At 42.6% G+C, this 22,101-nt stretch overlaps 1 protein-coding gene across 1 annotated transcript in view; it reads right to left on the bottom strand.

Annotated features, from left to right (window-relative positions):
* Window positions 1-2,202: 2,202 nt before the first annotated feature.
* The window catches only part of PWP2 (PWP2 small subunit processome component), a 37,348-nt gene continuing 17,449 nt past the window's right edge, over window positions 2,203-22,101 (bottom strand). The window contains exons 9-21 of the mRNA XM_053308366.1: window positions 20,443-20,513; window positions 19,642-19,778; window positions 18,212-18,360; window positions 17,252-17,399; window positions 12,600-12,750; window positions 11,067-11,247; window positions 9,639-9,786; window positions 8,427-8,535; window positions 7,674-7,739; window positions 7,061-7,279; window positions 6,485-6,635; window positions 5,402-5,476; window positions 2,203-4,368 (exon numbers count right to left, since the gene is read on the bottom strand). Coding sequence (XP_053164341.1) covers window positions 4,212-4,368; window positions 5,402-5,476; window positions 6,485-6,635; window positions 7,061-7,279; window positions 7,674-7,739; window positions 8,427-8,535; window positions 9,639-9,786; window positions 11,067-11,247; window positions 12,600-12,750; window positions 17,252-17,399; window positions 18,212-18,360; window positions 19,642-19,778; window positions 20,443-20,513 — 1,762 coding nt within the window. The 3' untranslated portion in view covers window positions 2,203-4,211. The remainder of the gene's footprint in view (window positions 4,369-5,401; window positions 5,477-6,484; window positions 6,636-7,060; window positions 7,280-7,673; window positions 7,740-8,426; window positions 8,536-9,638; window positions 9,787-11,066; window positions 11,248-12,599; window positions 12,751-17,251; window positions 17,400-18,211; window positions 18,361-19,641; window positions 19,779-20,442; window positions 20,514-22,101) is intronic.

The raw sequence follows: 22,101 nt of genomic DNA, 5'->3' as shown, positions 1-22,101 counted from the left end.
TGGTTTCAAGTTCGCTTCCTGGATTCTCCAAGATAGGCCTGAGAGCAGGGGCGTAACAAGGCTGGAGTGGGCTCAGAGACAAAATTTTAAAATGGGCCCCTCGCTGATACACACACACTTCACAATATATAGTCATGTGACTTGACTCAGGGGGGGGCCCTCGAGGCATGGGGGCCCCCAGGCAGCCACCTCCCCTTGCCTAATAGTAGTTATGCCCCTGCCTGAGAGAGATTCCTGCCTGCTACCTTGGAGAAGCTGCTGCCAGTCTGTGAAGACAATACTGAGCTAGATAGATCAATGGTCTGACTCAGCATATGGCAGCTTCCTGTGTTCCACCCAGAGCCTCTGGATAGGGCAGTTTATAAATGCAATGCAATAAATAAATCTAGAGAAATGACAAATTTTATTCACTGTCTTTTTATCCTTGTGACATGAACCTTACTTACTTACTTAGAAAAAAGCAATTGTGTTTACTGTTATTATCCCTGCATATTGTGCAAATATCTGATTTTAATAGAACATACATGTTGGGATAGTGTACAGGGTAACTAACCTACTAATCAAAAGGTAAGTCTATTTAAAAGGTAAATCTATTTCTCCTTGTCAACATCATCAGAAGGCATGACCTCTCTAAATGCCTGCCTGGAGGCAGTGATGAATGGATGAGGAACAAGCTGAAACTGAATCCAGATAAGACAGAGGTACTTATTGTGCAGGGTCGGAACTCGGGAGATGGGTTTGATCTGCCTGTTCTGGATGGGGTCACACTTCCCCAGAAGGACCAGGTACACAGTCTGCAGGTACTTCTAGAGCCAAACCTCTCCCTGGTGTCCCAGGGTGAGCTGATGGCCAGTGGTGCTTTCTATCTGCTTCAGCTGATACGCCTGCTGTGTCCGTTTCTTGAGATAACCAACCTCAGAACAGTGGTACATATGCTGGTAACCTCCAGACTTGATTACTTCAATGCACTTTATGTGGGGCTGCCTTTGTACTGCAGCTGGTACAGAATGCAGCAGCCAGGTTGGTTCTGGGTCATCTCAGAGAGACCATATTACTCCAGTATTGAAAGAGCTACACTGGCTGCTGCTAAGTTTCTGGACAGAATACAAGGTGCTGGTTAGAAAGCACGTGAAATCTTGGCTTTTTACCCAGACTTTTTATATGACTGTTCCTATTGCTACTGCTCTGCATCTTTTATGGTTATATTATGCTTGTTTTTTTAATCTTTTAATGAGATCTGTATGTTTATATTCTGATATTTTAATTCTGTAATTTTTGTAGACTTGTTTTAACTTTTGTGTGAACTGCCTTGAGATTGTGAAAGGCAGTATAGCAATCTAGATAAATAAATCAAATAACCCATAAAGCCCTAAACACCTTAGGGCCTGGGTATTTAAGATAACGTCTTTTTTGGCATGAACCCCACTTCCCATTGAGATCATCAGGAGAGGTTCATCTGCAGTTGCCATCAGCTCGCCTGGTAGCTACTTGGGGATGGGCCTTCTCTATTGCTGCCCTGAAGCTTTGGAATGCGCACTGTGTTGAATTAGGGGCCTCCCATCTCTGACCATTTTTGAAAAGGCAGTTAAGACACATCTGTTCACCCAGGCTTTTAATTAGATACTGTTTTAATAGTTTTTGTTTTAAATTTTAAAATTATTGTAATGTTTTTAACCTTTTTGTTTATATTGCTTTGTTGTAAACCACCCAGAGATGCACGTTTTGGGCGGTAAACAAATATGTCAAATAAATAAAGTATTAATGTAATCGTTAAAGACATATACAAAATATGAATGTAATTCTAAGCACATGTAAAATGCAAATTGATTTTGAACTTGTTTACACTACTCAATGAGCCGTGCTGAACAATGACATCTGTTTGCTGCTTTTATCAGCTATGCTTGTTGGATGGTTTTCTCCAATGCAGTCAATTGAGGAGGGAGATGAGCATAGGAAGCCTCAAGAAGTAATTCTTGTGTGAACAATGTCTAATGCATTTCAGCTGTAGGTTTTTCTCAGAGGCAAAGTGTCTTTATATCTCACAGCAAAAAGGAACTAGCTTATGAATGCCATGGCTGTGTGCTATATATTAAACCTGCTTAGTCAGTAAGTTTCATCATCCTACTTTAGAGGCTTGTTCAGTAGTAAACTATGGAAAACTGGAAACAAAATAAGCCAAGTAATCCACACACATTAGAATAGTTAGCCTTCAGTCATTTTTATTAAAAAAAATTAACCAGGTATAGTTAAGCAGTGTTGTCCATCCCTAAACATATATCTGGCCCAGTGGCCTTTGTACCCTTTACTTATGTAAAAGGGAACAGAAACATCGTACTCTGGAGTTTGGTACTAGAAATTCTGTGAAACCAACTCCATACCAAACCAAAAAATGCTCAAAACATCACCATTGGGTGTGTGTTTATTTTCTAAAGCAACTGTTTTTGGATCCATTTACGAGCTTCTCCACTGGTTATCCAATAGCAAATAGTGAACATATTTATTGTGATATAATGTGTAGTATGATTCACAGTGTGCTGACCACATGAAAAGCAGCCAACTCTCTCTGAAGCCTTCCCACTAATAGGCAAAGAATGCTGGAGAAGATTGAAGATAAACAGCCAATGGCCAGACCTTTTCTTCTCTTGTTTATCTCTCTCTTCCTAGCAACTGCAGAAACAGGGGAAATTAGCTAGTCTGGAGTGATAACAAGATAAAGGACAAAAGCAGCCAGTGGTTCATTCTCCTCTTGTTTGTAGGACTTGAGTCCACTCCAATTTTCAGTAGAAATCTTTCAAAATCCTGAACAAGCAGAGTGGGGCTGCTTTTCACATGGTAAACTAACATGTATGTAGCCTGGACCCTAAAGTTTATACACAGTAAAATTCTTTGTAGTAACTACATTGCTTTGTGCATTTCCTTGTTTGTTCACAAAACTGCACAATCATTGCAGGGTTTAAACACACAGAAAGCATTAGGATTATTTTTATAACCTCCCCAACATATTCCAAGCTTCCTGTGCCCAATTTCTTAAATGGATATTTATTCCTTTACAGCAAGAATATATATCATGAGATGATTCATATAATAAAAGAAAGGATTACGAAATCCTATTAAGCATTGCTTTGTTCCCAATATTGGGCAGATTCAGACACAACTGAACAAACCAGGGTTGGTTCCTTTTCAGTTCCACTGCAGAGCTCTGGTATCCGTTTCCTGGTTTTGTTAAAGCACCTCCTTGTGTGTCTGAACCAAGGAGCTTGACAAACCACAAGACTTAACTGCTCCAGGGTTTGGACAACACATGGACGGGTTATCTAGCCAAACCAGGACATCAACATCACACAGGAGCAGAGTGGGAAGAGGGAATGTGCATGGTCAGGAAGCTTCAGGCTGTGTGCGTCAGCCTAGAGACTCTTTGCACACACTGCCAGGGGTACCATCCTACCTTTCCAGTGTTGCAAAAACTCTTAGCTATACAAGCTGTACTCCTCAAGCAGCCCCCTTTCAGAGTGGCTCAATTCCCACATTACTGGGATATAAGTTAGCCCTAGAAACCTTAAAGATAATCTTAGATACTTATGCAGGTTCACACTGACCCTAGTCTTTACCTTTTCTGATAACAGTAGTCTAACTTGATAGCAGTGAGATTATATCAGGGTTCTTCAGGCAACTAGCAATATGGATTTCTACATATTTTCATGTTTTACCTACAGTAAAGGAAAAAGTCATGCCTGGAACCCAATACTCCCACTTTATGTGAAAGTGGGAAGCACCTCTGCACATACATGAAGGGCAGGGGGCATATGTGAAATTATTTTCCAGTGGGAGCCACTTCTACTTCAAGAGGGTCTCCCGTGGGGATATTGGAGGGATCCTAATGGAACGAGGTTCCCATGTGAAAGCTGAAGAGTGCCAGCAGTGGTTGGGTTGTGCCTGATATACTTTGGCACCCATCCTGTCTAAGATAAACACAAGCACTCTCTTGTTTGAAGCTTAGCAATATTGAAAATTTGTTTGTTCTGCTGTTACCAAAAAAGAGATCATAGTTTGAACAAAAGGGGTAACTGCTGACTCCCAGTCAAGTTGCTGCACATCCATGTCAACTGTACAAAAGAAGCCCTATGAGGGCTGTTCAGTTCTCAGTGAATACCACTGTTTAAATTATTGCGGTGTCAGTTTTAAAAAGTTCTCAAAAATTAACCAAGTGATGTTCAAGAAAGGACAGTTGATTCCATAGGTGAATCATTACTCGAGTCTTCCGAATCCTGCAAGTCTTCGTCATTCTCAGATTCTTCTGCTGTACGTTTCATTCCCCGTTGTTGTGAAATAGCCAGAATGTATTTCATGTTATAACAATTCCAATCACAACTGTAGAAACAAAACACATCAGAAAAACATGAAGGGCTGATTCAAAGCAATACAAATAAAAGCTTGCCCATGTATATGAAAGTGTAGTCAAGAAGAGACACAGTCTTTGGACTAAATCACACACACGTACACATCTCTTGATTATCACTCCCAAACATAGGAACTGGCTCTACTGAAAAATGCAACATTTGAGGCAATATGAAAGATCTGTCTGTGACATTTTCGCTCATGACTTGACATACATGTTCATGTACACAGGACCTCTCTTTCTGAATAGCTGCTTCTGCAAGTAGTCACAAGCCACATAACATAGTAAATGCAAAAAGGAGGATTCCTCTCTATCTTCTGATACCATCAGACCTTCTAACATTGACTATCACTTGGATGGACATGTACTGCAGACAATCCAACAGAGAAATGAGTGAGCAGGCCAAGGAACTTGTCAGAACACACACACACACTGAATGTTTCAAGGTCAAAATCTCTCATTAATACTGCCCTAAGGAAGGGGAGGAAGGAAAAAACATTTTCACAGAGAAATGCAATACAGTATTGATACTCAATATATCAACCAGAATGTTCATTCCTTTCTATTAGGAAAGGAAATGGTTTAAAGTACAGTAATCCCTCGCCAACTGCGAGGATTCCGTTTCGGGAAAACCGAATTCGTGGTTGGCGAGTCACTGAAATCAATGGCAAATAGGGGGTTAGGAGAACTGTGGTCACAAAAAGACCGCAATATACAGTTAAAAATAGAAAAAAATCCCTCCAAATTGCCATGAATCACTAAGAGGAGTGAAAGGCAACCCCGAAAATCACCCAACTCCCCCAAATCATCCCCAAGCCCCCAAAAATCATGAACACCCCCCCCCCCCCGTGCCCATTACCAAGAAATCTCACCAAACTACAGATACTTGGGTCGCAGTCGGCGAGACCTGCCACAATTTCCCAGTTGCGGATACTTAAAACCACAATTGGGAAACCTGCGGTTGGTGAGGGATGACTGTAGAATATATTCAAGCTAAATACTTACAGTTTGGAAACATCTTCAAAGTGGCGCTGAATGCTCTTCTGAAGAAACTGAATGGTAGGTAGCAGTTTCCCTGATCTGCAAAGGCACAAAGCTTATATATCAGAATTTGTATCAGTATTCTGTATGTTCTAAAAATACAAGACTACACTGAAAACTGTTAATACTTCTAAGCATTTAAAAGGCTCCATGACTATGGACTGTGGTTTGTAACCAAGTATCTAACTATATTGATATACACAATCTTTTTGCTGTTTGTTTTTTAACACACCACATGCATCTTGCTGTGCTTTAGTTTCTGTCTAAAATACTGGCTGGAAACAGTTACCTGACTATTAAATCAGGGCACAGAGTCTTACTCTAGTTTTCAAGTCCAGTCATCTCAAATATCCAAAGTGGAATAAGCTTTCTGTCCCGAATTACATTTAAAGAATTTATTTATTTATTTATTTATTAAAATACATATACATTTAAAGAATGGTCTGAAGATGCCAAATATAATTTTCCTTCTGAAGCTCAACAGGTCTGGACCTGTTCAGTACCTGATGGGAGACCATTCCAAACTCCTTGGATGAAGAGCAGAATACTACTACTACTACTACTACTACTACTATTATTATTATTATTATTTCAATTTATTAATTTGATTTCTATACCGCCCTTCCAAAAATGGCTCAGGGCGGTTTACAGAGAGAAATAATAAATAAATAAGATGGCTCCCTGTCCCTAAAGGGCTCACATTCTTAAAAAAACCCACAAGATAGACACCAGCAACAGCCATTGGAGGTACTGTGCTGGGGGTGGATAGGGCCAGTTACTCTCCCCCTGTTAAATAAAGAGAATCACCACGGTAAAAGGTGTCTCTTTGCCCAGTTAGCATGTATTATTCTTTATCTCTTTTAAACTCTAATCCAGGCCTGCTCAATTTAGGGCCCCCAGCTGTTTTTGGACTACAACTCTCATAGTCTCCAGTCACAGTGGCCAATAGCCCAGCCACAGTGACCAATAGTCAGGGATTATGGGAGTTGTAGGCCATCTGCAGGAGGGCCAAAGTTGAGCAGCCCTGCTAATCCCAAGATCACTGACCTTGTTTTTAACTTGCAGCCATGCAACATGAGCAATCGCTGAGTCCACATGAGGTAGAATTCCAAGTGACGAGATGTCTCAAATGAAGATGCTAAGAATTCTAGCATCTTTTCTATATATAGTTCTGGGAGTGATGTGCAGATTACATCAACTGTGTTTTTAAAAAAAGGCTGCTATTAGTTAAAAGTCATAAACAAAAACATAACATGTGAAGTAGAGTGACCACAATTCTAGATTATAAATAACTTCTAACTAAAGCTTTCTAGTTCCACATTCAGCTTTTAAAATATGATATTCATCTTTCCAGGCAAAGGAAATCCAATGAAGTGCTATACGATATGATATGACCTAAAATGTTTACCCATCCACTCTTCCCTGTTCCTGTGATGGTTATCAATTACCACCTGCCATTCATGTCAAACACCCAAGACCACTAGGAGCTCTGTCCTTTCCCTTCTACCAAATAAACATACACACAAAAAAACTATTGTGCAAAATCCTGCTGATACTCGAACTCCAAGAACATAACATTCTGCAACCATAACATTAAGCTGGCTGAACCTTAAAACAGCTTACTTTCATTGTATGGCACAGTTTCCAGGACCTCCTGAATTAGTTTCTTTTCATTCAGTCGAAAAGCCATGACAATTGCCTTGGTGTACTCCTTCTGATGGAGTACTTTGCGAACATTGCTAGGGGTGATGTCAATGTCCAGATCAAATGGATCAAAGACCAGCCCGGAGTCTAAAGAATAGATAAGAAGGCCTTCTGTAGTGGTTGCTGCCCAACTTCGTCCTGCAAGAGAAGAATGGATAGTATCAGTTTCAAGTATGCAAACCTTGAAAGCCAGCAAGAAAGCTGGCTTTCTTAATATATCTTATTTAATTTAAATAATTAAATTGAAATATCTTAAATTAGATATTTAACTGGACAACTTTCCATATGCATAATCTTGAAAGGATAAATCATCTATTTGCACAAATAACTTTCCTAACCTTTTTTGGCTACTATAAAGCATGTGGTTGGACACCACAGACAATTCAGCTATCAGCATATTTTTAAAAGCATGCCAATAAGTGACAAATATCTAGTGATATAATTATGACTATATTGTCCTAGGTGTGAAATCAAACTTATTCCATTTGAATCCATCAGGAAGTGGCCAGATCTATTCTATAGAAACACCCACCTGTAGGAGAGAAACGGAGGCAGGTCACTCTTATCTCTGGTTTAAAATGTCGAGAACTCATATCACCTGAAATAGTGAAAAGAAACTCAACTTCCTGCATTTAATATTAACCTTGTACATACCAACCCTGACATTGCTACTAATAATTTAATTTCCACCAAGTTAGCAATAAACATGACAACAGCATCTGAGACATACGAGTGCAGTTTTGTTAGTGTTCCAAATGTGACAATCAACCCCTTCTAAAAAAGCAAACACATAATCCAATGTTTATCAAGGAACAGAACTGATATGGATGTAAGCAGTTCTGTTCAAAGGTAACCAGTCACCTATTACAGTGAATACCAAGGAAACAGAATCCTTCAGATCGTAACATTGTCAAGCCCACTATATTAAAGGTCTTATAAACATTATCTAGTGAAAGAGCCCTTGCATAAACAGAGAAGGCTGATAGCTTTGGGAGAGAAAACCTAGGAAATAAGCAACACGGACAACTGGAGAAAGCAAGCCAGAACTGAAAACGTTGCTTGTCACAGTAGTGCATCAAACACTGAATCATCCTATTACCTAATAGCATACAAAATACATAACATGCAACTGACTGCTGCAGCTACATTAAATTTCCACATAGCAAGTTTTAAGTGCCCATGATCAGCAGCAAGTATTTTCACATGGGTTTCACTTTCCAGTAGTTGCCAAATGAAGACATAATGCTACTGGTGGGTCCTACTTGTGAAAAGGTTAGACAGATACCTCGTTTGACCCCTGGAAGAGGGATGGCAACACCATCATCTTCCCCAGTTCCTTCATCTATTAATGCCATGCTGCCAAACTCAGTCATTTTCCTGCGATCCAAGTACTCCTGTAAAAACAAAAATAGTTGCTTTATTACATTACAAGACCTCTGATTTCTAGTAGAATATGCACAAATTCAGAACAAGTGTTTGGAACTGTAGCTATCTTTTAACAAGATGTTCTAGTAAGAACTAATCAGCCTACTTTCCTTTCATTGTCTCTACAACATTAAATTTGGTTCAAATTGAGGTCCACAAGTTAGATCTCTTGCACCTCAAATGTTCATGTGTCCATCTTGGATCAAGGTGGATGACATCATTACAAACGACACCACTGAGATGTCCCTGTGTGTCACTCACTACAACTGTACCAAATTTGGTTCAAATCGGTCCAGGCGTTGTGAAGTTGAGAGTGGGGGGACACATGTACGGACGGACACACACACAATCAATGCTGGGTGATCTCATAAGCCTACTGGAAAGTAGGCTAAAAATGAGTATTTAAAAGGGCTACGGTATTTGTTCAACTTCTGTCCCTCCTATCTAATCCATGAAGCATATGGATAAAAGTAAAACTCAAAGCACTACATTGTCAGTGACTGGGGTGGGAGGGAGGAGGAGTGGTTCAAACAATAGTTTAGAGCAATCTGATCCATTTTTATGTATTCATGAGCACTTATTGCAGCTTTGCAAATAAGGATTAAAGAGACAGTCATTCATGCCATGCTGCTATTAACCCTAGTGCCACAGTTTGCCTTGAACCCAAGGATCTCCTAGGTCCAAAACAAGTGACAGCAATTACTCCTTTGCTCACTTTTTCCATCAGAAGAGACAGATTTCCTGCCTTGGGCCCAAAAATGGCAGCAGTGACAGCCCCCATACGTGACAGCACCCAAAGAAGAAGACAAGCCCAGGGCTCAGGCACTTTGTTGCCACTTCTCGTCTCAACTCCAGAGGGGATAGTGTGCACACAGCTGTCTCAGAAGGAGAGAGCTGCTTCAAATGGACCAAAGAGTGAATTCATGGTTGGTTTACTACTCAGGTTGCCATAGGGCAAGATGCAGCACAAGCACACTTCCAACTTAAGATCTCATTTAGGTCACCTTTTTCTTCAAACACAATAAAAAGATTAATTGCTATCCCATGCCAAATACAAAGAATAGTCACTAACCTCCATTGCATCTAAAGATAGATTGCAAGATATTTCAAATTTCTTCATGAGAATCTGCTCCTTGACGTGATAAATACAGACAAACTTTGACAGCCCTCCTGCCAGAATGGACTGCCCATCAGCTGAGTAACAGATAGTAGTAAAAGATCTGAAGAAAAACACACCAGACAATGTAAATGTGTAATTTCATCGTGTGTGTGTGTGTGTGTGTGTGTGTGTGTGTGTGTGTGTGTGTGTGTGTGTGACCACTGGCTGAGGCATGATTCTTGGGAATGAGAGAAGGGGCCTTTTCAGTGGTTAATTAAATATAAGTAAAAAGGTCAGGATGAAATTAAACAGTATTAGGACAATACAAGGTAATAAATTCATATCACAGAGACTGATTTAGATCTGCTGTTACCATCTCTTCTATTAGAGGGGAAAAGAGAAGTAGCATTTTGTTAGCAAATTTCCCCTTAGCATTTAAAGCTACACTTGCAATAATAATCTCGGGGGGGGGGGGGGAATCAACATAAGTAATGCAACAAAATCACAGAGATAATGGTTTAGATCCAAAGGTAACGAGAGAATAAAGAAGGCACTTAAGCTGCTGCAAACTCCTCACCCCAATTTTTATTGACATTCTCCCTGTTCTAGAGGGACCCCCAATCCTCAGATTTGGGGGGGGGGAGGATGCACATGTGTAAAAGAGTGTAAGTGGGAAGGAGGGGGCAGGAGATCCCAGCTGCATGAACAGACCTGGATCCAATCCAATATCTCTGAAACAGGTCCCTGTTGTTATTTCACTATTAAGATTACTTACAGCATGATCAGATGGGTGCTAAATAATCTCTCTATAAGATTACAAATGGCAACTCAGAGCATTGAAAGATGTGGGCATCTTTCTTAGCAAACAAGATCACACCAGATATTTACACCATCTCATAGTCAAACTTTTCTTTGGAACCAGGAGACATAAAAAAGCCAAGTTCCTTAGATTTCCACAAACCAGTAGAAAACATAAAAGAGCCTCAAGGGCAACAGGCAATGCACAAACTTTTCATTCCTACATTAAAATAAGCTCAACAAAATCCATGTTCCTAAGATTCTCAGATGGTAGACTTCAACACTCATATTAGAAAGATGTCTAATTCAAAGGAATATAAAGGTAAAGTGTGCCGTCAAGTCGATTTTGACTCTTGGAACACACAAAGCCCTGTGTTGTTGTTTTTTGGTAGAATACAGGAGGGATTTACCATTGCCTCCTCCCGCGCAGTATAAGATGATGCCTTTCAGCATCTTCCTATATTACTGCTGCCCGATATAGTTCCAGTGGGGAATCGAACCGGCAACCTTCTGCTTCTTAGTCAAACATTTCCCTGCTGTGCCACTTAAGGTGACTTCAAAGGAATATTGTTCTCCATAAATGGTCACAAGTGTTCTACCTACTTCCCTTTAGCAGCTTGCTTGGCTGTTATTTTGTCCAGTTCCTTTCTCCCCATTTGTAAGTCATGTCTTCCCACAATCGATCCAATCTGCATTGCATTTTCATGATCCCAAAAAGTGATCTGTCCATCCAGGGAAGCAACTGCAAGCTCACTGCCATCCGGGCGAAAAGCAACCGCAAGCACTGTTGAAGGTTTAGTCAGTGAGTGAGTCAAAGTTAAGCCTTGATTTTAAAAACAGTCCTATAAATGTATTTTGATCACATGGTCTTCAATTTTAAGATAACAGCTAGACTCACAAACAGGGCCGGCCCTCAGGTTTTTGGCACCCTCGTGGAATATGATTTTGGCACCCCTTCCCCTACTTTCAGTTAAAATTATATCCTGTAATGTACGGAATATAATTTAAATGAATGGGAAGAGCAGCACCAAAGTCACACTTGGCGGCTGTCACTGGCTGGGGTGGGGGCACGATGAGAAAGGAGATTAAAGGCGTCACAACTTTAAAATCCATAAGGCCGCTGCAGCTGCCCCACGCTGCCGCCCAGCTCTGCACAAAGTCCATGCCCAGTGCCCCCGTTGATTACCTGGCCACTGCGCATGCGCAGCAGCCAGCTGAGCAGCAGAGGTAGTGTACGGCACAGGCACAGAGTTGGGAGGCAGTGGTGGTCTTACGGATTTTAAAAGGTATAATCTCCTTCCTCATCACCCCAGCCACAATACGGAGGGCCGACATTCAGGCAGGTGCGGCAGTGCCCACACCCACCCCGTGAACTGGTGACCTAGACAACCGCCTAGGTCTGCTTAGTGGATGGGCTGACCCTGCTCACAAAAATCCACTTCGCGGCTTCCACAAATCATCAATTTGCATTTTCACCCACAGGCAGGGCAACCCACAAATTTCAAAGAGAGTGTTGTAGGTGTGAATTGTTGTGGCGAAACCAATGGTTTAGTGCTGGTTTTCCTCAATAGTTTTTATTTTAATATGTACTAGCTTAGCCCACACAGAGCATCTGTGCACTAGTACTCAATGGCTCCCCTCACCCCCTGCCACAGCCCCTTCACCCTCACCTGAGCCACACTCCCGCTCCTCCTCCTCCATCCTGTTGCTTCGCTCCCCGCTCATCACTCTTGGTCACTGCTCCATCCTCCTCAACTCTCCTGGTCGTGGCTGCAGCGTGGCTTGTGCGGGCTGGCCAAACCGCAGCCTCCTAACCCCAGAGACCTCCCCACTCTCACCCTGCAGGAGGAGGAGCAGCAGCAGTTGACCGGGCCCTTCTTCACTGCCGCCGCCATGGCCACTTGTTCCCCTTAGGTCGCTGACAGGCCTGGGCCCATTCCTCACCTGCCTGCCTCCGCCAATAACCTCAGCAGCACCAAGCTGCATCAGCAGTGGACCAGGCCCTTCCTCACTGCCACCCCATCACCACTCGTTGCCCTCAGGCCGCTGACAGGCCTGGGCCCATCCCTTGCCTGCCTCTGCGAATGGCTTCAGTACACACTTACGCACACACACAATATTTCAAAAGGGATTTACCATCGGAGTTCAGTGGCAGCGTTTCCTTGGTCCTCCAGCTATCCAGCATATCCCATAATCTGACTGTTTTATCCCAAGAGGCACTTGCTAGGACACACTTCATTGGATTAAAACACAGACTGCTGATGGGGCCCTCATGGCCAGCCAAGATCTAATGGAAGAAAAATACATACATTTAATTCATAGAGGGAGATTGCTCTTTCTACATAAAATCCTATGCCAATATATGTATCTATGCCAGCTTTAACTGTAACTATATGCATAGAAGATGGTTTAAAGTGCATCACAGAACTTCCCATACTGGACTGTGATTAACATTTACAGCCAGTTTGATAAGCGACTTCTGTATCATCCTTACCCTGGGAAGGCTGCTGACACATGGCTTGATCTCCCCCCACCCCCGTCTTTTTTTTAAAGACATGCACAGCTTGATGCTATAAGCTGCTCCACTAGCAAAAAGGTGGACAGCTATGAGTGAGCGCAAAGGCTCTTGTCTCAGCACTTCACCACAACGTGAGGCATTGCACCAGCATTACAAGACCAGGCTAGAGCTGACACAGAGTGACATTTCTTCTTGGCATCAACCAGGATAATGATCTAGAAGTTGGGGTAAGCAGCAGGGTGGTCAAATCTGCAGATGACACCAAACTATCTAGGGTGGTGAAATCCAAAGGAGATTGCGAGGAGCTCCAAAAGGATCTCTCCATACTACTACTACTACTACTACTACTACTACTACTACTACTACTAATTTGATTTATATACCGCCCCTCCAAAAATGGCTCAGGGCAGTTTACAACAATTAAAATCAATTAACAGTCAAAATCAAAACTAAATAAAAACAATTATCATTTAAACATTAAAAACATTAACATTAAAATCATTTAAAAACAGCATTAAAAATTTAAACCAGGATTCTAATTAAAAGCCTGGGTGAATAAATGTATCTTCAGCACCTTTTAAAAAGTTGCCAGGGATGGGGAGGCTCTTGTTTCAACAGGGAGCGCATTCCAAAGTCCAGGGGCAGCAACGGAGAAGGCCCATTCCCCAGTAGCCACCAAGTGAGTTGGCGGCAACTGCAGGCAAACCTCTCTAAATGATCTCAACAGGCAGTGCAGCTCATGGCGAAGAAGACATGCTCTTAAATACCCAGGGCCTAAGCTGTTTAGGGCTTTATAGGTAATAACCAGCACCTTGTATTTTGGCTGGAAATGTATCAGCAGCCAGTTCATTCTTACAACACAGGAGTAATATGGTCTCTCCTAGATGATCCAAAGACCAACCTGGCCGCCGCCACATTCTGGACCAACTGCAGTTTCCAGACTACGTACAGTGACAGCCCCACATAGAGTGCATTGCAGTAGTCCAGTCTGGAGGTTACCAGCATATGTACCACTGTCTTGAGGTCGTACATCTCAAGAAACGGATGCAGCTGGCGTATCAGCCGAAGCTGATAAAAAACACCTCTGGCCACCACCTCAACCCGGGACACCAGGGAGAGGTTTAGATCCAGAAGCAACCCCTGACTGCATACCTGTTCCTTCCGGGGGAGCTCGACGCCATCCAGAACCAGCAGATCAAAATCGTCTCCTGAGTTCCAACTCAACACAATAAGTACCTCCATCTTATCTGGATTCAGCCCCAGTTTGTTATCCCTCATCCAGCCCATTGCTGCCTTCAGGCAGGCATTTAGGGAGGTTATGCCTTCTCCCGATTAGGTTGACATGGAGAAATAGATTTGGGTATCATCAGCATACTAATAACAACCTGCACCAAATCTCCTGATTATCTCTCCCAGCGGTTCCATGTAGATGTTAAACAACATCAGAGACAATATGGAGCCCGGAGGAACACCATAAGAAAGTTCAGATTTAGATGAACAACAGTCTCCAAGGGACACCATCTGGAATCTGCCCATGAGATAGAAGCGGAACCACTGCAGAGCAGTGCCTCCCACCCCCAGTCCTCTCAAACGTTCCAGAAGGATACTATGGTCGATAGTATCAAAAGCCGCTGAGAGATCCAAAAGGACCAACCGAGTCACACTTCCTCTGTCCATTCCCAATTGGAGATCATCCATCAGGCCGACCAAGGCAGTTTACACCACACTACACCTGGGGAAGGTGCAGAAAAGGGCAACCAAGATGATTAGGGGCCTAGAGTACCTTCCTTACGAGGTAAGACTACAACACCTGGTGCTTTTTTAGTAGAAAAAAAGACTGAGGGGCAACAGATATTATAAAATCATACATGTGTGGAGAGAGCTAAATTTTGATTTCTCTCACAACACACTAGAACCAGGGATCATCCCGTAAAACTGATTGCCAAGAAATTTAGGACTGACAAAAGGAAGTATTTTATCATACAACTATGGAATTCTCTGCCACAGGATGTAGTGACAGCCACCAGCCAGAATGGTTTTAAGAGGGGTTTAGATAAATTCATGGAGGACAAGTCTATCAATGTCAACTAGTCTGAGGGCTATAGGCCACCTCCAGCTTCAGAGGCAAGATTTCTCTGAAAACCAGTTGCATGGGAGTAACAGCAGGAGAGAGGGCACGCCTTCATCTCTTGCCTGTGGACTTCCCAGAGGCATCTGGTGGGCCACTGTGTGAAACAGGATGCTGGACTAGAAGGGCTTTGGGCCTCACCCTGCAGAGCTGTTCTTATGAGGGGGTGGGGGAGAACCAGGGGTCACCCCATGAAACTCACTGTCAAGAAATTTATGACTGACAAAAGGAAGTATTTTTTTACACAATGCATAATTTTCCTATGGAATTCTCTACCACAGGATGTGGCTGTTCACTATTGCCCAATGCAGTACAGCATTGGCATGTACAGAACAGTTAACTGGCCTGGATACAACCTTATAGTAAATAAATATTAAGGGATTATAATTGAGAAACAACAAAACAAGACATTAGGTTAAAAGGTTAAAAGTATAATTTAGATCCAAAAAGTGTTCATTAGCTCATAAGAAAAATGGAAAAACAGATAGGTCGTTATTTTCAATCCCAAAGAATCAGTTTAATGAGGCTTTAAATAAAATGTGTATTTGACACTCTGCAAGTGAAATGTATCCTCTAGGTAGGGGTGTGCACGGAACCGCGGAGCTGCGGTCAGGCACTGGGGTGGGGGGTTCCATTAAGGGCGGGGAGGGGCTTTACTTACCCCTCCCGCGCTTTCCACCTTTGGCACCATAATTATTGTAAAAATCCCGGCGGCAGGATCCCTCGCCACCCACTTCAATCGACGACGATGGCTCCTCCGTAGTAAGAAACATCGGGCAGCAGGATACTTCCCTGCCGCCCCCTTGAAGTCCTTGCTGCTGCCGCCCCCTTAAATCTCGCCCCGGACCCGACCGCTCGCTCTCTAGAAACGGGCGGGCGGCAGGGGGATGTCCTCCCGCCCCCTTCCCTGCCGGGCTGCAAAAGTCTTTAGGAAGCCTTCTGCGCACGCGTGCGCAATAGCCAACACAAATACGAATGCAAGCGAGGCTGTGACAAACTTGAGACAGCCTTGGTTGGCCTGAGGGATGACCTTTACCAGGGAATCAACAGAGGGAGTGTGACTCTGTTGGTTCTTTTGGAGACAGCATGGTGTAGTGGTTAGAGTGCTGGACTAGGACCGGGGAGACCTGAGTTCAAATCCCCATTCAGCCATGATACTAGCTGGGTGACTCTGGGCCAGTCACTTCTCTCTCAGTCTAACCTACTTCACAGGGCTGTTGTGAGGAGAAACTTAAATATGTAGTACACTGCTCTGGGCTCCTTGGAGGAAGAGCGAGATATAAATGTATAAATAAGTAAATAAATAAATAAATAAATATCTCAGCAGTGTTTGATACTATTGACCATGGTATCCTTGTGGATCGCCTGACAGAGTTAGGAATAGAGAGCACTGCTTTGCAGTGGTTCCACTCCTGTCTCTCGAGTAGATTCCAGATGCTGGAGCTTGGTGACAGTTGCTCCTCAAAACAGGAGCTGTTATATGGAGTCCCTCAGGACTCCATTCTGTCACCAATGCTTTTTAACATCTACATGAAACCAGGTCATCAAGAGGTTTGATGCTGGGTGTTACCAATATGTTAATTACACCCAAATCAACTTCTCTATTTCATCTTTATCATCAGGAAATGGCACTCATTCTCTAAATGCCTGCCTACAGGCAGTAATGAGGTGGATGAGAGATAACAAACTGAAGCTGAATCCAAGCAAGACAGAGGTGCTCATTGTAGAGGCTCAGAATATGAGGGATGAGTTAGATCTTCCTGTGCTGGGTGGGGTTACACTCCCCCAGAAGGAGCAGGTGTGCAGCTTGGGATCGCAGGTGGTCATGGCCATGGCCAGGAGTGGCCATGGCCAGGAGTGCTTTCTATCAGCTTCAGCTGATTCCACAGCTGCGTCCATTCCTTGAAGAGGATGACCTCAAAACTGTGGTGCATCAGCTGGTAACCTCCAGGCTTGACTTTTGCAATGCGCTACACGTGGGGCTGGGAGAGACTCCTGCCTGCAGCCTTGGAGAAGCTGCTGCCAGTCGGTGTAGAGCTAGATGGACCAAGGATCTGACGCGGTACAAGACAGCTTCCTATGTTCCTGTGTAAGGGTTTCAAACTGGGCAGAGATTAGAACAAAAGAATGTCTGTTCCTTACATCTAAAAGGCGTCCACTCTGCACTGACCACACAAATACTTCAAAAGAGTCCTGAGAACCAGCTGCAACAATCTCACCACTGGAGTCCACTGCCAAACAAGAGAACTGTGTTGGTCGCGGGGAAGTGAATGTGCGGAAATTTCGGTATCTGTTTAAAACATTCAAACACATTATTTAAGGCCAAGCTTCTGCTTTTAGGTACTGCGTGAAGTAACAAAAAAGAAATAATTTCATATTTGAATATATCTTTTTCTCTATAGGAAAAGTCTAGCTTTCATTTTGCTTTATGTTTACGAGATGGAATACTTTCAGATTAACATGGCCTTGTCAGTGATTCAAATGTGCAAGACTGTACCATATAAGAGTCTGTACATTTGATTATACCTTAGTTAGCCCAAGAAATATTCCTTAACAACAAATCTCCAGCTTTTAACTAAAAATATTTCCAGGCAAACCTCATTATCCGCAGATCCGATACCTGCGGTCAGGTAATTAACACCAGACTCGGCATACACAGAAAACAAATAGTTAATTTCACATATCCATGGTTTGGAGATAGCCAGAAATGACCTAGGAGATTATTGCTGATCGCCATTTTGTGGCTCATTTAGTAAGAAAATGCCTCCCCCGCCCACAAAAACTTGGGGAATAATGGAAGAATCTGGACTTCTGGGGTGGGGTGGGGGGGCATTGCTGGATAGCTGGAGGTCCGTGGAGCACGGTATGGCACTTTATTTTATCCTTTTTCCTGCAATTTTCAGGCCTCCTGGAATCTAACCCCCGCATTCCCATTGACTTAATGCCTAGGTATCCGAGGTTCCATTATCCGTGGTTTTGGTATCCACGGTAGAAGTGCAGAACAGAAACCTCATGGATACCAAGGTCCACCTGTACTTCAGAATCCACTCATTCCTACTCCAAGATAAAATAAAGTTTCGCAAGGCCAAGACAATAATTTACCTGTGCAGATCAAAAGCCCGCACTGTTCCATCCAGAGAAGCACTCAAAATTACATAGCCTGAGGTGGTAAATGTTACAGCAGATATGCTGCTAGTATGTTCCGTAAAGGTGACAAAGCAGAAGCCACTGCTGGTGTTCCATACCTTCACCTTAAAAGAGAACACAAGAAATCCTATTTTAAGCTTCAAAATATTACTTTTCTGAGATGCACACAGTAATTAACTCCAACAGGTTACTTTCACCCAGTGAAAGTACATTCTATAGGACATCTTTACTGGAGACAAACTCCTAGGGAAATTATATAGAGTCTTGTTTCTGCAGAAACAGCAAAGAGTCTTGTGGCACCTTAAAGGCCAACATAAAATATAATATTTTTGTGGACTTGTCATTAAAGAGCCACAAAACTCTCTGTTATTTTTGCTGCAGTACACCAGCATGGCTACTCCACTAAAAGTTGCACGGACTTGGAATTCAGACCAGCATTAACATTGTTTTGTCCTCAGTTCCAAATCTCATTGGGCTGGTTCAGACGTAACACAGAATCTCAGTTAAATCCAGGCCCCACACAATGTCTTTGAGCCCTGGGAGTCCACGCTCTCTCCCTCCCGTACCCATGTGATCACCCACTTCTGATCTAGGCTAAAATAAAGCAAGAGCAGTCATAAGAAAAGCCCTGCTGGATCAGGTCCAAGGCCCATTCAGTCCAGCATCCTATTCCACACAGTGACCCACCAAATGAGTCTGGGAAGCCCACAGGCAAGAGCTGAGGGCATGCCCTCTCTCCTACTGCTACTCCCCTGCAACTGGTTAATGGCAGCTGAACTGACCAATCTCAGTTTATCCTAACCTACTTAATTCAAATAAACCCAGATCTGTGATATACCTTCAAATCTTGGAAACAGATCTTTGTTTATTTGAAGTAAATAGGCTAGAACAGAGATCAGTTGGTTTGGAGATAACAACCACTCTTGGTTTATTTTAACCTAGATGAGACGTGGACGCATGAGCAGACATGGCAGAGGAAAACATGTGTTCCCGAGACTCAGATGTTGAGCGGAGCTCAGCTGTACCTGAAGTTCTGTGTGACATATGAACCAGTCCATTGAAAGCATGATGTGGTTAGATATTAGGGCCAGTACTGCAAGCCTAGAATATGGTTGATTTGACGATTAGACTCATGCCAATGAAGCTTTGCTACACTCCTAAAATTATGCCAGTGCTTAAACAGACAAAATGAAGTACTTTCCACAAACAGCTTGCTGCAGTAAAACAAAAAAATATTTGCTGGAACTGCCAAAACCCCAAAAGATCTGACATTTTGACAGCTCTCATTTAGTATTATCCCCCTCCCCCAACCCATACTCACAAATATATTTTGGTTTTGTTAAAGACCATTTTGTTTCCGATTTCACCAACAGCGCCATACTTACTTTCCCATCATCCCCACCAGTAACCAAGTACTGTCCATCTGGAGAATATGCAAGTGACACCATGCTGTTGAAATGACCTTGCTGCTTCAGTACATAGGACTCACTTTGCCATTCCCATACCAGGAGCTGTCCCAGACCTATCAATACGACGACAAGGAAGACCATATATGTAGCTCATCAATATGTAAGATCTGGAGGCTCTAATCGGAAACAACCACCTTGTCCATGCTGCTACGCATTCCTGCCGACTAAAAGCCTCTTCTGACATTGCCTTTCGGGGGCATGAGTCACAGCAGTCTGTGTTCCTCCTTCCTTTCATGTTGGAAGATATAGAATATATATATGTGCTCCTTGTCATGCCAGCATTGTTGCATTTTCCAAGAAGTCAATGCTAGTGTAAGAAGGAGTCACAATGTGATCTCCTCCAAAGGGACCCAGATCTTCATATGTTCGTTAATCAGCTTAGGAAGAGTTCACTTTGCAGCAGTATCTATACAGTACTGCTACAGGTTTAGATGGTACAGAAAGATATAAAGTACAGAAAATATCCTTGAAGATTCAGAGCTTAGTTTGTTTTCTAGAGAACTATCCACCTTGGCATAGTGCAGATAACAACTCTGTCAATATTTTGCAAACCAGAATAAATCAATAGCTTCTACTTTTGCCAGGATTTTGTAACTATCAAATGCCTCAGATTCACTTGTAAAGAAGCTTCCAGGGCTGAATAGAGTTGCAGGGTTATTTCAGCGCATCTGATTGTGTAAACAGGATCTCACATAGATATGTCTTATGGTTACATACCTCCACATCCAAAGGCAATCCAGTCACCAGTACTGTTGATTGAAATAGATGCGATCTTTTGATCTGAAATGCTAAGAAGAAGAAGAAGAAGAAGAAGAAGAAGAAGAAGAAGAAGAAGAAGAAGAAGAAACAACTGATTAAAGATGAGGAGACACACCAGCATCCTGGTTTGATATCCAGGCTTTTTCATAAACAAGCCAGGATTTGTCAGATTCGGATGCAAACAACAAATCCCTGTTTGTTTTAAGCCAGGAATGGAAATTGCTAATTTCCTCCCCTCATGTGCGAAAGCAAAAGTCTTCAAGTCTCTCAATAGCAGAACTAAATCATGGTTTGCTTGCTTGCTTATTTATTTATTTATTTATTTACATCCCGCTCTTCCTCCAAGGAGCCCAGAGTGGTGTACTACATACGTACGTTTCTCCTCACAACAACCCTGTGAAGTAGGTTAGGCTGAGAGAGAAGTGACTGGCCCAGAGTCACCCAGCTAGTATCATGGCTGAATGGGGATTTGAACTCGGGTCTCCCCGGTCCTAGTCCAGCACTCTAACCACTACACCACACTGGCTCTCATGGTTTAGTGCGACACCTGAACCCAACACTCTCTTTTTCATTACTTTATGTAGAGGAAGTGAAACCCAAGCAGTTCTGCTTGCATATACTATGCCAGTATTGTTTCCCACTACTTTGCAATCCCACATCTCCAAAAATCTCTACCACTAAGGCAGTCTGCTTGCCTAGAAAACAGGTTAAAATATACAACTATATCTAGCAGCTTAAGTCAATGTTATGAACATTAAATGAATTATCAGTTTGAGCCATAACAAGCACATAAAAACACTATATTCCTTATTTATTACTTATTTTTCATATTTTTATACCACCTGATATATACATCTCTAGGTGGTGTACAAAATTTTAAAATATAAAAATCACAGATTAAAATCCACAGAATACAATAAAAACAATAGCATGAAGCTGTTATTAAAACAAATTATTAAAACTAACTAATTAAAAGCCTGCGAAAACAAGTGAATCTTGAGGGTCTTCCTGAAAACAAACAGAGAAGGAGGTGCTCTTATCTCAGTGGGGATGCATATTCCAAAAAGCCCAGAGGCAGCCACAGAGAAAGCCCAGTCCTGGGTGGCCACCAAACGAGCCACTGGCAACCATAACTGGACCTCTCTAGAAGATCCTAACAGTCAGCAGGGTTCATGAAAAAGAAGACGCTCTCTTAAAAACCCTGGGCCCAAGCCATAAAGGGCTTTATAGGTGATAACCAACACTTTGTATTTCGCCCAGAAACATATCGGCAACCAGTGCAATTCTTTTTAAATCGGTGTTATATGGTCTCTTCGTGTTGTCCTGGAGACCAATCTGGCTCCCACACCCTGTACCCAATTGTAGTTTCAGGACTATGTACAAGTCAGCCTTACGTAGAGCGCAGTAGTCAAGCCTGGAGATTACCACCATATGTTCCACTGTTTTAAGGTCATTTAGCTCCAGAAATAGATGTAGCTGACATATCAGCCAAAGTTGATAAGAAGCACTCCTGGTCACTGCCTCAACTTGAAGAAACCAGGGAGAGCTTTGGATCCAGGAGCATTCCCAAGCTATGTACCTGATCTTTCAGGGGGACTGTAACAGGCAGATCTAAAC

The sequence above is a fragment of the Hemicordylus capensis genome, chromosome 3 (genome assembly GCF_027244095.1).
Source record: "Hemicordylus capensis ecotype Gifberg chromosome 3, rHemCap1.1.pri, whole genome shotgun sequence".
NCBI classification, from domain to species: Eukaryota; Metazoa; Chordata; class Lepidosauria; order Squamata; family Cordylidae; genus Hemicordylus; species Hemicordylus capensis.
The sequence above is the reverse complement of the archived record's forward strand: the minus strand, read 5'-3'. Positions and strand labels throughout refer to the sequence as shown.